This window comes from Lemur catta, chromosome Y (genome assembly GCF_020740605.2).
Source record: "Lemur catta isolate mLemCat1 chromosome Y, mLemCat1.pri, whole genome shotgun sequence".
Taxonomy (NCBI): Eukaryota; Metazoa; Chordata; class Mammalia; order Primates; family Lemuridae; genus Lemur; species Lemur catta.
Window position 1 is genome coordinate 4,873,037 of NC_059156.1, and position 13,469 is coordinate 4,886,505.

At 36.3% G+C, this 13,469-nt stretch overlaps 1 protein-coding gene across 3 annotated transcripts in view; it reads right to left on the reverse strand.

The window, feature by feature from the left end:
- The window catches only part of LOC123629100 (probable ubiquitin carboxyl-terminal hydrolase FAF-X), a 166,632-nt gene continuing 153,163 nt past the window's right edge, over positions 1-13,469 (reverse strand). Inside the window, exons 36-38 of one of the 3 annotated variants that reach the window (XR_006731901.1) lie at positions 13,217-13,312; positions 1,702-1,905; positions 1-963 (exon numbers count right to left, since the gene is read on the reverse strand). Coding sequence is in view for 2 of the 3 variants with exons in the window: in XM_045539064.1 (XP_045395020.1) it covers positions 11,705-11,842; positions 13,217-13,312 (234 nt within the window). In the remaining variant the exon portion in view is untranslated. Of the gene's footprint in view, positions 964-1,129; positions 1,906-11,469; positions 11,843-13,216; positions 13,313-13,469 lie in introns of those variants that run through there. The other 2 variants (XM_045539062.1, XM_045539064.1) reach the window with 2 other exon arrangements.

Sequence of the window (13,469 nt, forward strand, 5' to 3'; positions counted from 1 at the left end):
TGACCTCAAGTGATCTTCCTGCCTCTGCCTCCCAGAGTGCAAGGATTACAGGCGTGAGCCACTGCATCCAGCCAGAAAACTAAATCTTAATTGGCTGTCTGATCTACCAGTCTCTGAATTTCTTTTGGTCATAAGAAGAATGCTTTGTATAGGCCCCTAATCCTTTGTCTCCATTCCCTGTCCTCTGCAGTCACCTTTAGGGAATTAAGGGACAGTAATCCCTTTGCAAAAAGTGTCACAAATTCCCTTTCCATTCTCTTGCCACAAATTCTCTCATAACTTGTAGCCAGAGCACAAGTATGTTATTATGATAGTTCATTACATTATATTGTTTCCATTTTATTGAAAAATTTTTGTTATATTATTACAGAAGGATGGGCTTTTTTAATAATATTCAAACCATAGACAAATATACAGTCAACCAACTAAAACAAAAAATATTTGGGGAAAAAAACATTCCACAAATTTCCAAAAAGTAAAACTTGAATTTGCTGCATGCTGTTTTCCATAGCACTTACACAGTTTTACCTTTCCACCAATAGTAAACAAGGTCTCTAATTTCTCTACATCCTCACCAACACTTATTTTCCATTTTCTTGATAATAGCTGTCCTAATGTGAGTAAAGTGGTGTTTCATTGTGTTTTTATTGTTGTTATTGGTGGTGGTGTTTTTTGTTTGTTTGCTTGTTTGTTTTCTTTGCTTGGCATATATCCAAACAGTTCCTTTATCCATTATTTGTCTTGCTGACAGGAGGGTCAACCAATGCAGAAACATTCAATTTAACCAAGCACATGTGATACCAACTGCAGAATACAGTGAGGTCAGTAACAAAGCCTTCAAGAAGTGAAAGGAATACAAATTCACAGCAGACTTCTAGAGATCCCAAGCAAAGGAGGTAGAACGTTTCCATCCAATTAAAAAGAGGTTTTTCTTGTCTGAGTATTGTCTTCAGTGGGGAAATCCTATAGATGGTGAAAAATAGCATGAGTGAGATTTTAATGGGAAGTTCTAGTACAATGAAGAGGACAGGAAGGGGGGGGTGATAAGAGAATAATGTCCTATTGTGGTCAGAATCAGAAAAATCAAAGCGTCTCCTCCTTTTCCCGCAGACAAAAGGCTCATTGGGAGAACTGCTAGGAGTTTGGCTTTTTACTTAAACATGGAGGAGCTGATGGCACAAATGTAGGTCTGTTTGATGTCACCTGGTCCTAGGCTCCCAGTGTCAGGAAGGAGTACTGGCAGAGAGTCAAGCTGATAACAGAGAGATCACAAATACGAAGCAATCCGACATGCGCATTTACTGCAAAGTGAAAGTACATCTCAGAGGGACAGGTCATTCTCTGCGAGTGAAGACCCCGAAGTACTAAGACCCCGAAGTCTCAGCACACACGGTCTTTTATATGCTCATTAGTTTGTCCCGCCTCTCTCCTGGGGGGATTGGTTGCCGTTTCTGCCTTTGCGTGATTGACAGGCTGGGGTTATATATCAGTTTCCTTTCTCCGCAAGCATCTTCCCAGAATCGTTACTACAGCCACCTTGTGTTCCATTTTTTTACACTTCTCTGATGACTTCGGTGTGCAGCCACATTTGAGAATTACTGGGTTAGTTCTTATTATTCGTTCTTAATACTGGCTGTACCTGGGAGCTTTGCAAACATATATGCCTAGCCCTAGACCCAACCCTCAGAAATTTAGACTTACATTTGGTTTGTTTTAGGATGAGGTTCTTGTTTTTGTTTTAGAGGTCCTTAGAGTATTCTAGTCTGCAGTCGGTGGAGAAATCATTTGGCTAAATGGTTCCTCTATGAAGAACAGTGCTTGATACACCTGCTGTACTCACACAGCAAGGGCATCTCACAGATCCTTAAATCCAGAGTGAACTTTAGAGTTGGTCTTTTTGGAGGCCTTTGAATAAACAAATTAGAAAAAAGAAATTTTATGTAAGAAGACAGATTTCCACCTGGAGTCAAATTACTGCAGCGTTGAAAACATCAACTCACTGATCTGCCCAAGGTAACCAAAACTATGGCACAAGAACTTACCTCCTGAGATCTCTTCTATCCCTAGAATGCTAGAGTTTGGACTTTGATATCAAATTTCTTGTATTTGAACCACAGCTGTATCACTTATGGCTGTAGGGTCTCTGTTCTCTACATGTCTAACTTTTCTTACCCTTAAAATGGGAATAGAAACCTCTACACCCCAAATAGGGCTGCTTTGAGAATAAATGAGATAATGTATGTGAAGTATTTACAGCACATTAACTTATCACAAATCTCAAAAAATGTTGGCTATTCTTTGCTTCTGGATTAGTGATATTCAGGATTTTAAGGTTCTTGAAATCATATAAATACTGTACTATCCCATTAATGTATATGCTTTCATTTCTGACATTTTAATATTGAGATAGCAAGAGTTAATATTACAGATAGTTCAAAAGTTATTACCAAAAAGTATTATCATTTCCTTTCACAAATAAGTAGGGGTGGACGAAGTTAAAAGTGAAGATGAATGGCAGGCACTAGCTATTGACTTAACAGAAACTGCTTCCTAGAGTGATTATTAAACAGGGTGATTATAATTAATTAAATATTCAGGTAGAATTAAAGCTACATTTTCAAAAAGAATAATAAAAAATGTTTATCACATACCAAGTACTGTTTTAGGTCCCTCACATACTTTATTTTTTTATTTATTTTTTGTGAGATAGAGTCTCACTCTGTTGCCCGGGCTAGAGTGCTGTGGCATCACCCTAGCTCACAGCAACCTCAAACTCTTGGGCTCAAGCAATCCTCCTGGCTCAGCCTCCCTAGCAGCTGGGACTAGAGGGATGCGCCACCATGCCTGGCTATTTTTTTTCTATATATATTTTTAGCTGTCCATATAATTTCTTTCTATTTTTAGTAGAGACGGGGGTCTTGCTCTTGCACAGGCTGGTCTTGAACACCTGACCTTGAACGATCCTCCCGGCTTGGCCTCCCAGAGTGCTAGGATTACAGGAGTGAGCCACCACGACTGGCCCTTTACATACTTTAATCCTTACACATTTACCCTAATTTTACATGAGAAAAATGAACATCAGAAAGAAATTATTTGTTAAACTCAACAGATAGGCATTGGTAGGCCTCCTTATGTTCTTAATAGTTTAGTCTACTGGCTTTAGAATAATGCCACATATTGTGAGCTTTCCTAATAGTTTTTAGTCATACTGATTACAGATTAGTGCAGCAATGAAAGTAAAGCGTAAACTCTGCATATCCTGAGAAAGCACTGTTAACCATAATAATTTAGTTACCTTATGTTCTTGGTGATAGGACAGATGGGCCAGAAAGCATGACCAGTGAAGTCTGAGTCAGTAGATGTTAAACACAGGAAATGTTATTAATCATATGGGAAAAAGATGACAGTATGTGAGAAGAAATTACATGATCTAGGAATTATTTCTAACTTTATTTGCTGCTTTGGGCAAGAAAGTTTCTTGTCATAATAAGACCAATAAAAACTAAAACCTGCTCGTATTTCTCCAAAATAGATTTCATTTGTAAAAGTCATGCGTTTGGAAATAGCATTAGGAAATTTTCAAGTCCGTTTCTCTGGAATCGCTACATTGCTAATCTTAGTGTTTAGAAGGCTGACAAATACACAATAAATCATGACAACTGTACTTCTCAGTATTTTGAATTGACTAAAAACAGATTTTAATGACACAGTGGCCTAAAAGAGTGGCTCTCAATCTCAACTATAGTTGCACATGTAGTTTACAGGTTCCTGGCCTCACGCCAGATTTATTGATTCAGTTTCCAGGACTGGCAAGAATTGGGGTTTTTAAACACTCCCACATGTTTCTCTGTCAACTTTTCAAAGGTGACTCCAGCTAGTCTTTAAGTTCTACTGGCTTACAAAATAGTCATTTCATGTATATTTATTTATATGCTGTTATATAGATTAAAAAATGTGCTACAATAAATATTATTTAAAATTCTGTTATTTATCTGCCCAGGTGCAGACTAACAGGCTATGATGTAATCAAATTAGCAGTCCATTTACTATAGCATAAATCATTACTCTAACAACAAAAAAGATTTTATAAGTCTTAAATATATGAAAACTGGGTGTAAACTCATTGGAAAATGATAGATTAAAATCTAAGAGCTAAATTTCCAAACTCAGAAGATTAGGTTGTTTGTATTTTAAAAAATAGCATTTCATACAGTTTGAATTTTCTTCTTTAATTCTCCTAGCTTCAGGCATTTTTTTCCTCAATGCAGGACTAGACATTATGAAATTGTACATAAAAACCTTCTTAGTATAATTCTTAGTATAAATACTTAAGTTTATTCTATTGTGTCAGCCAAGATTATTTTTTATAGTTTATGAAGGCAATGTTTTGGTAAGGTTCATGGATATTATTTAAAAAACCCACTGTGCACCTTCATTTTTACAAGAAATTTGCACGTATACAATACCAATCCTTGGGACTTAATTTTCCTTCCCTCCATTTTCCATTAAATGACCTGCAAGCAGAGAGCTAAAACTGATATACCCCATTTTATATTTGACAGTTAAAACTATTAGAAATTGAAAAATTTATGACCATCTTCAAGCATATTTCATCACTTATTCTCATTGTGACACCTAAAAATGAGCTGTATTTTTCTTCTTAAGAAATAAAAATGGGCAGGGTGCAGTGGCTCACGCCTGTAATCCTAGAACTTTGGGAGGCTGAGGTGGGAGGATTGCTTGAGTTCAGGAGTTCAAGACCAGCCTGAGTAAGAGTGAGACCCCATCGCTACTAAAAATAGAAAGAAATTATATGGACAGCTAAAAATATATATCGAAAAAAAATAGCCGGGCATGGTGGCACGTGCCTGTAGTGTCAGCTGCTAGGGAGGCTGAGGCAGAAGGATCGCTTGAGCCCAAGAGTTTGAGGCTGCTGTGAGCTAGACTGACGCCATGGCACTCTAGCCCGGGCAACAGAGCAAGGCTCTTTTCTTAAAAAAGAAAAAAAAAAAAAAAAAGAGAACAAAGAAATAAAAATGAATTCTGTATAAGAGGCCAGAAATACTACGAAATTGTAGTCCAGATGAACATGCCAGGAGGATCTGCCTCCTTGGGCAGGTTTTGAACCAACTTAGAGCATTTATCAGGTGTTCCTGTGATACCTGTCGTATCTGAGAGCTATATGTATATACTTTTGGGATGGTGTGTTCAACGGTGTCATCTATCATAGTAAAAAAAGTCAAAATTGATTCCCCACTCATTATTTTAAATTCTCTTAACCTGTGACCAGGTTAGAATTTCAGTATTGAAAAACTTAGTATAATAGCAAAGCCTGTGACTAATAATCTGCTAGTACTCCTGTAAATTTATCATTTAAAACTGACAACTGATTTTAATCTGTATCTTTTTGCTGTAAGAAATCATAACTGAATGTATAACAGCTTCCAGTGAATTTTGAATGTTCTTTTAGCGAATTATCAAATCTAAGGTGGATTTAGGGACCTCTTAACTAAAGTTAAAAACTTTAAAGCCTTGTCAGAAGTGAGATTAGCTAAAATGACTACGACTTCCTCAAAAATGGTTTGGGAAAATGAGGAATGAGAGAATAGGGGTTGAGGAAACTTTAATTTCTGTGGGGCTACCTAGAATGCAATGGAATGGAAATGGAAATGGTCTTGTACTGAGATTACTTACTAAAGGTAAAAATTATCAAGGGAATTTAGAAATGGAAGCCCCAAGTCTCAAGGAGTGGGTTACTGGATACCTAAGGAAATGCAAAATGATAAAAAGCAAACTAAATTACAATCTCTTGGTTATTGTTATCTATACTAGCTAAAAGGGAAAGTACAATAGAGTGTTGGGGCAGATAATGCTTGGTCAAGCTCAGAGTTCAGTCTAAGCTTTGGCTGAGAGCCTTTGAACTGATATGAAGGGAACAACAGATAGCACCTCTTGAACTGCAAATCATGAAAACAATAGTCTAGGAAATTGCTTCTTGGTCTTTGGTAAAGATTAAGAGTACCAGTAAAGGTAGAGAAAGAGCATGCAGAAGTCAGGAAGTATAAAGTGAAGTTTTATCATTTTGTAGATTGGTATTGTCAGCTTCCTGAAGAACTGGTAAATGGATTGTGAAGAGTGGCTAATTTAGGAGCAGAAGCATTTGCTTTTGAATGCCACTGATTGGAAAACTGTTTGGGTTAATGCAGGATCCACAGCTCACTATTGAAAGATCACAGATGGGTGTACTTGATTCAGACACATAGTATGTTACTTGCTCCCAGGAGAGAGCTAGCTTATGGATAAAGTCTCTGAAAGTTTGTTTACCCCAGAAAGGGGTCCTCCCATCTATGTCAAGAAGAATTTTCCATATGAAGCAGATGATATCCTTGTATGCATGCAATTCTGGATCGACTTCATGATAATCTGGATATTCATCCACTCAATTAGCACCCTTATCCACAGGACAGCAAATGACCAGTGATTAAGGGGACCATTTTGTATGGGTACTTCATGTAGCCTCACTGATAACAAAACTGAGCAACAGCTCAAGAAGTCATACTGGAGGTTTCCTTAGCTTTTTCTCTTATGGGTATTACAGATATGCAGAAGATTCATGGAAAAGTGAGAAAAGAAAAGGAGAGAGACATTCATTCATATTAATAGAATGATTAACAGAAAAGAGATTTCATGGAAAAGCGAGGAAGGGGAAGAAGAAAAGCATTCATTCCAGCAGATGAAACTTTTTAGATGATTATTAAGAAATGAGATAAGGTGGACACTGCTGGTGTTAAAAATGTCTTAGAATAGCATTTTGGAGCTAAGTGAACTAATAGGAACCCTCTTTGGTCCCTCAACCTTAAAGGGCCCTAAATAAATCTGCTTTATTTTTCTCAGTTCAGAGGAATTTTAGAAGTCAAAAAGAAAAGATGATAATGTGAAACTGGCCAGTGAGATGAATAGACTTTTATGTTACGTGGTATGTGTATGACTAGAGAATACTTCTCCCCTTGATATATAGTAAAATAGAAGGCATGAAAATTTGCCCTCAGGCCAGTCTTGGTTGAATATACTACACAGAAACAACTAGAACTGCCTGAGCTCTGAAAGATTGTTAATTTGAAACTGTACAAAATACTTTGTGAAGAAAAAAAAAAAAGATTTCAACTTTTATTAATGACATGTTAGAAGTCAGAGAGCTGGTGTTTTTGTGTGGTCCAGGGGGGAAAAAAAGACGGTTCACGAAAACGAACCTAGAATACAGTAGTATTGTAGATAGCATCAGTAGTGTCTAACACTGCTTTCAACAGCACAAAAAATAAAGGATGCAGTATATACTGATATTCAGTGATTGATACTGCAGATTTTTTTTTCCTGTCTCAATTTTGGAAAAAGAGCCATCTTTGGTTTTGCCTTCACGTGGGAAGGATCCTAATTTATATTTACCATACTGATAGAGTCACTCTCATAATTTGTTTCTAAGAAATTTTTACTTCATGCAGTTCCATGTAATAAACACCATACTGAAGATAACACGATAACATCTGAAACTTAAGGGCAACCTACGAACTAAATATATGCTGATGCACATGACTAAAAAGGATAGTTGATAAATCCAGCAAAGATCCAAAGACTCACCCAAATGGTGAAATTCTTGAAAAACCTAGGAGACATTCCACAGGTGACTTAAATTCTGTTATCACCTATTACTAACTAAACTGAAAGTCCAGCATATTTGGATTTAGATTTTGGAGGCTTTGTATTCCACAGGTGAAAATGCTGCTAACTCCTTCCCATAATACCATTCAAAGGGAAGGGTGCTTTTTGAGGACATTATGTCAAGTGAAATAAGGCAGGCACAGAAACACAAGTACCACATGCTCCCATAAGCAGGAACTAAAAAAGTAGGTATCATTGAAGTAGAGTAGAATAGTGGTCACGAGCTATAAGAAGGGTATGGGGGTAAAAGAGATGAAGAGAGTCTGGTTAATGAGTAAAAAATACAGTTAAATAGAAGAAAAAAGTTCTAGTGTTTGACAGCCCAGTGACATTGACAATAGTTATCATGAAATTATTATATATTTCAAAATAGCTGGAAAAGATCTGGAATGTTCTCAACGAAAAGAAATGGCATTTGACAGATATTCCAATTACTGATTTGATCATTACATTATATGTGTGTACCAAAATATTACATTTCCTATAAATATGTTCAATTATAATGTATCAGTTAAAAAAGGTAGGTATTCAAATAAATTGAGCAAAGGCAGACCATGTCTGAATTGCAAAAAGTGGTTTGCCAATTATTTTGGGCACCTATGACTCACACTCTGATTTTAGAAGTGTTTGCAACATGTACTTTAGGCAGACTGGAGCTTATGGCAAACAACCTGCAAATGTCATCCCACTGATGGAATTTCTGGACCAGAAAATTTTTGGATGATACAATATATGCCATTTGAGATATAATTACTAGCTTGTTTTAGCTTGGTGCTCAGACTGTGTCTATGACTGAAAGACATAAATAATCCTAAAACCTGAAATAAACCATGATGCCTTGGGTGATGTTAGAAAACACTGTAATGAAGAAGTGCTCCAAGGAGTGACATGGAAAATGGGTTTATACAGGAACATGCTACCAGGGAAGTGCAAAGAGCTTCACATCATATTCAAAAACAGGTAGCCTCTTTTCTTCTAGGTCCAACTATGGAACAACCTCAGAAACTGCTAGATCCCACTGTCACCTGGACAATGTCCTGTGAACAGGTAGCTCTATTGACCAAAAATGAGCTGCTTGATTTAGAATGGCAGTTTCAAGTGGATGGACAATGTCCCATTTGAAAGGCTGACACAGAGACCAGCAATGAAAAGACTGAAGGAAAGAACAAATCAGCTCAATGGTTGAATTTCACACTATTTTCTTTGAGTGATGAAAAAACAGTATTTGAATTTTTAATGGAAAATTGGACTACTAAACTGATGCCAGTGTGTGACATATCCCTACGGAAATCTTTATGAGAATTTAAGAGAACACTAAAGTAGCACATGTTGATGCCCATTAGAAGAACCCCTTCTAGGACTGCAATATGATTCGGACTGGCAAATGGATATCTTGGTGAATTCACTTGAGCTGGACACCTCATGGGGGTGGCTGCAGCAATGCAGGGATAGGAAGAATTTAGGCATATTCCTCTTGTACTCATCAAGGAACAAAAATCCCAAGAAAACTATGTAGGCAAGAGAGACAAAGGTTGCAGACTGCAGATGACTATGGGCTGATGGGAAGGCCCTTAACAAAGCTGAATTATGATGGACTAATGTCAGAAGCTCTGACAGGCTACAAATGGGTCCTGCTTACTGTGGACTGGGACTTTGCATATCCAGTGGTAGATGCTAATGCTCAAAACACTATAAAAGAGTAGAACAAAAGATGTTGTAAGCACTGTGAAACACTGAATTGCATTTTTTTCAGAGTAAGAAACATACTTTATAGCCCATCATATCCAAAAATGGGCCAAGAGATGTCACCTCAAAGGGATATATCATGTTATAGATTACAGAGTAATAGTCTGACTGAAAATGGTTATTTGAAATACTGATTATATAAAATGGTTCAATATTCACTAATTTGGTATTCATGGTGACTTTACAGAATATAAACTACCGTGAATAACAATAATCAATTATGTAAAAGTGTGCCAAAGTACACGACTGATTATGTTAGGAATTTTTTTTTTTTTTTTGAGACAGAGTCTCGCTCTGTTGCCTGGGCTAGAGTGAGTGCCATGGCGTCAGCCTAGCTCACAGCAACCTCAAACTCCTGGGCTTAAGCGATCCTACTGCCTCAGCCTCCTGAGTAGCTGGGACTACAGGCATGCGCCACCATGTCCGGGTAATTTTTTCTATATATATTTTTAGTTGGCCAGATAATTTCTTTGTATAGTTGGCCAGATAATTTCTTAGTAGAGACAGGGTCTCACTCTTGCTCAGGCTGGTCTTGAACTCCTGAGCTCCAGTGACAGAGAGCTAGGATTACAGGCGTGAGCCACCGCGCCTGGCCTATGTTAGGAAATTTTTGACAAGACTATCATTATGTTTTTTCTAAATCCTTAGTAAAGGGCCAAGGGCCAAATCTTATTATGCACAAAAACTCAATGTGTCTGAAATCCTGAATTCAGTATCATGCCAAGGCATACCATGAAGAATTAATTTTAATGTATAGTCTTTAAGGATACAACAAAAAATAGTAACAAGAAACAAAAACACACAAGACAAAATTCTTCTTAAATCAAATTCTATTTGTGAATTCAGCAAAATAATTTCTATAAAACAAAACAGCAAAATATTTAAATAGTATAGAATGAGCTGTATCTGTTTGCAGGGATATGTTTTTTAAACAGGTTCCAAAATATTACATACATTCAAAAGTTATCAATGCTCTTTTAAATATAGCATTAACTCATGAATTTCTTGGAATCTTTAAACAAATGGTTACTTTAAAAGGGTACCTTAAAATTATATTAACTAAGCAGGAGTTCATGTTTTAAGCAAACCCCATATCTAACAATAAGAGTTTGAGAATAATGGAAAAAGAACTAGGACAATTCTTGCTTTCAAGTAAAATTGTGACTGATTAGAAAATCAGGCAGACATCTTGGTGTGGCGGTAGATACTTTGTATCTGCTTTTAAGTATCTACTGTGGATTCTGATGATGTCCACTATCAGTGGGATCCAGTAGAAGCAAAATTTTAAATGCTTCACTTAATAAATTCTACCAAAAGTCAAAACAAGCACACCAAATACAGTCTTCTGTTATGCTCCATACATTCTGGCACAGCTAAAAACTTTGCATATTTGTTTTTACATTTAAAAAATTTCTATTATTGATATTCTTTATCTCAAGAGACTGAACTATATCAAACATTAAATGTGAAAAACATATGTGCAACAAAAAAATGCTTGTCACATTCCCCCCATTCCCATTTTATGTTTATTATAGGTATAATAAATAAAAACTGAGCAATAGCTGTTACTCTGGGTCAACTTCTGTCACTCAGGTAATTCTGTCCAGTTGGCTACACAAACTTCTTGTGAAGCCATGCTAAATGTTACAGCATAACTACAGATTCAAGTGATTAACTTAATACCAGAATAAAAAGATAATGAAAAATACCTAGAAATGTTACATCAACAATTTTCCACATCAACTATATAATTCAAACATTACTATCAGCCTTATATATCTAGTAACAAAGAATTAACAAGAAACTACTGGTGAAATTGATACATCTTTTACGTTCCTTTGGGGTGGGGAGTGTAAAGGAGTATAACTGCCATGAAGCAGGCAATACTGGTTGCAGAATGCAGCGAACATAACAAGAAAATTAATTCTTGTATTTATAGATCTGACTCTTTTCATCAAAAAAGTTTCTTGCTTAAGAATGAGCAAACATTAATATAGTATATACACCTTTGCCATTTACATATTAGCAATCAGCCATTTATTACAAAACACTATATACTTTCCCCTGCAGGTTGTTTGTATATTGACAGTAAATTTCTGCAAATGAGACAGTGAATAGACTCTCCACTTCATGTTGCTTTGGAATAGTATCTCTAGCTTTAAATACTAGCTAGGCACAGAGGAAGTTTGGACTGTAAGGCCTGAGTGCATGGTCTTAAAGGAACCACTTAATTATTTGCATTTCACTGATCTTTCGTCTGAAGTGAAGACATTTCTTCATTGCTTTCATAATATTCTTGTGCTCGTTGGCCAGATTTCTGAGGGTTGTTCAAGTGATGTGCAGTTGGCCCTGTATATGGCTGTCCATGCACATGATTGTTCTAAGAAGGTAAAAGAGACCTGCATGTCAAACTTTTCACATATTACAATTAAAATTTAAAACCATGGGCTAAAGTTTGTCTAAGATTTGTTATTTCTTTTATTTCTCCAATTTACTTTTGAAGTAACTTTCAAATTGATCCTCTGCTGTAAGGAAAATAAGTACCACGTGAATAAAATGTTTTGAGGAAATACACACACATAAATCTGTGTCTGTGAGCTCTTGATATTATTTGATTTTACCTTTACCGAGAAAATGTTTAAGAGTCTTGTATCAACAATTACTGTGCTAATATGAGTGGTTTATTCAAGTGTGGTATCTGGACCAGCTACATCAGCATCACTTGGAAACTTATTAGAAATGCAAATTCTTGAGCCCCACTGCAGATCTACTGAGGCAGAAATTCTGAGGGTGGGACCCAACTCAGAAACCTTTGTTCTTAATAAGTGCATTTAGTTGATCATCATGCATATTAAAGTTAAGAGTCATTTTCTTAAAAGAATAATCATATTCGTGGTTTACTCTCAGGAAAATTTTCCCAAAATACTTGGTTTTGAATAAAAAAGTCTTATAATTTTCTTTATCTATATTTTTCCTTAGTTATATTTTTCTAATAAACTATCTACTGAAATTAGTCAAACCGTAAATTTTTTAAAAACATATTTACTGCCACTGAATCTTGGGTATTCTTGGTACCCAAGTACCAAGTACCCAAGATACTTCGCTTTTAACATTTATTCAATAGTTATTCATTTTGTGTTGACGTGAAATATCAAACAATTTTTTTTTTTTTTTTTGAGACAGAGTCTCACTTTGTTGCCCAGGGTAGAGTGAGTGCTTGTGGCATCAGCCTAGTTCACAGCAACCTCAAACTCCTGGGCTTAAGTGATCCTACTGCCTCAGCCTCCCGAGTAGCTGGGACTACAGGCATGCACCACCATGCCCGGCTAATTTGTTCTATATATACTTTTAGTTGTCCAGATAATTTATTTCTATTTTTAGTAGAGATGAGGTCTCGCTCAGGCTGGTCTTGAACTCCTGACCTCAAGTGATCCACCCGCCTCGGCCTCCCAGAGGGCTAGGATTACAGGCGTGAGCCACCACGCCTGGCCTCAAACAATTTTATTAACTGCAGCTATTAGCACAAGAAGGGTGCCTAGCTGACAAGGAAAATAAAATAAAGGTAAGATGAAACATGCTACAACATAACTCCACTCCAACTCTCCTGTTCTGATTATCCTATCAAGGCTGTTCTAGAAAATTTCATTATTATTGATAAGATATAAAGTATTTAAGAAAAAAATTGAACGCCCTCCCTTTAAATAAAGCATAAAAATTAGTTTGGGAGATAAAAATGCAAACGACTCCTTTTTACCTGTTGACACTGAGGTTCAGGTGAATGAGGATATAATGGGACATCTTCTGGTAGAGATGACTCATGTTCATCTGGAGCATCTTGGTCATCTAGTTCCTAATTTTAAATATTTAAAAAATTATGAATTTGATTGGAAAAGTAACTTCAAATTTATTTTTATTCTGCTTCACTTAAGATAAACTCTTTAAAAATGCAAAAAGTTGGACTCTTTAGTATCTCTTCATTTACTCCAAATAATTTATAGTAAGAGGAA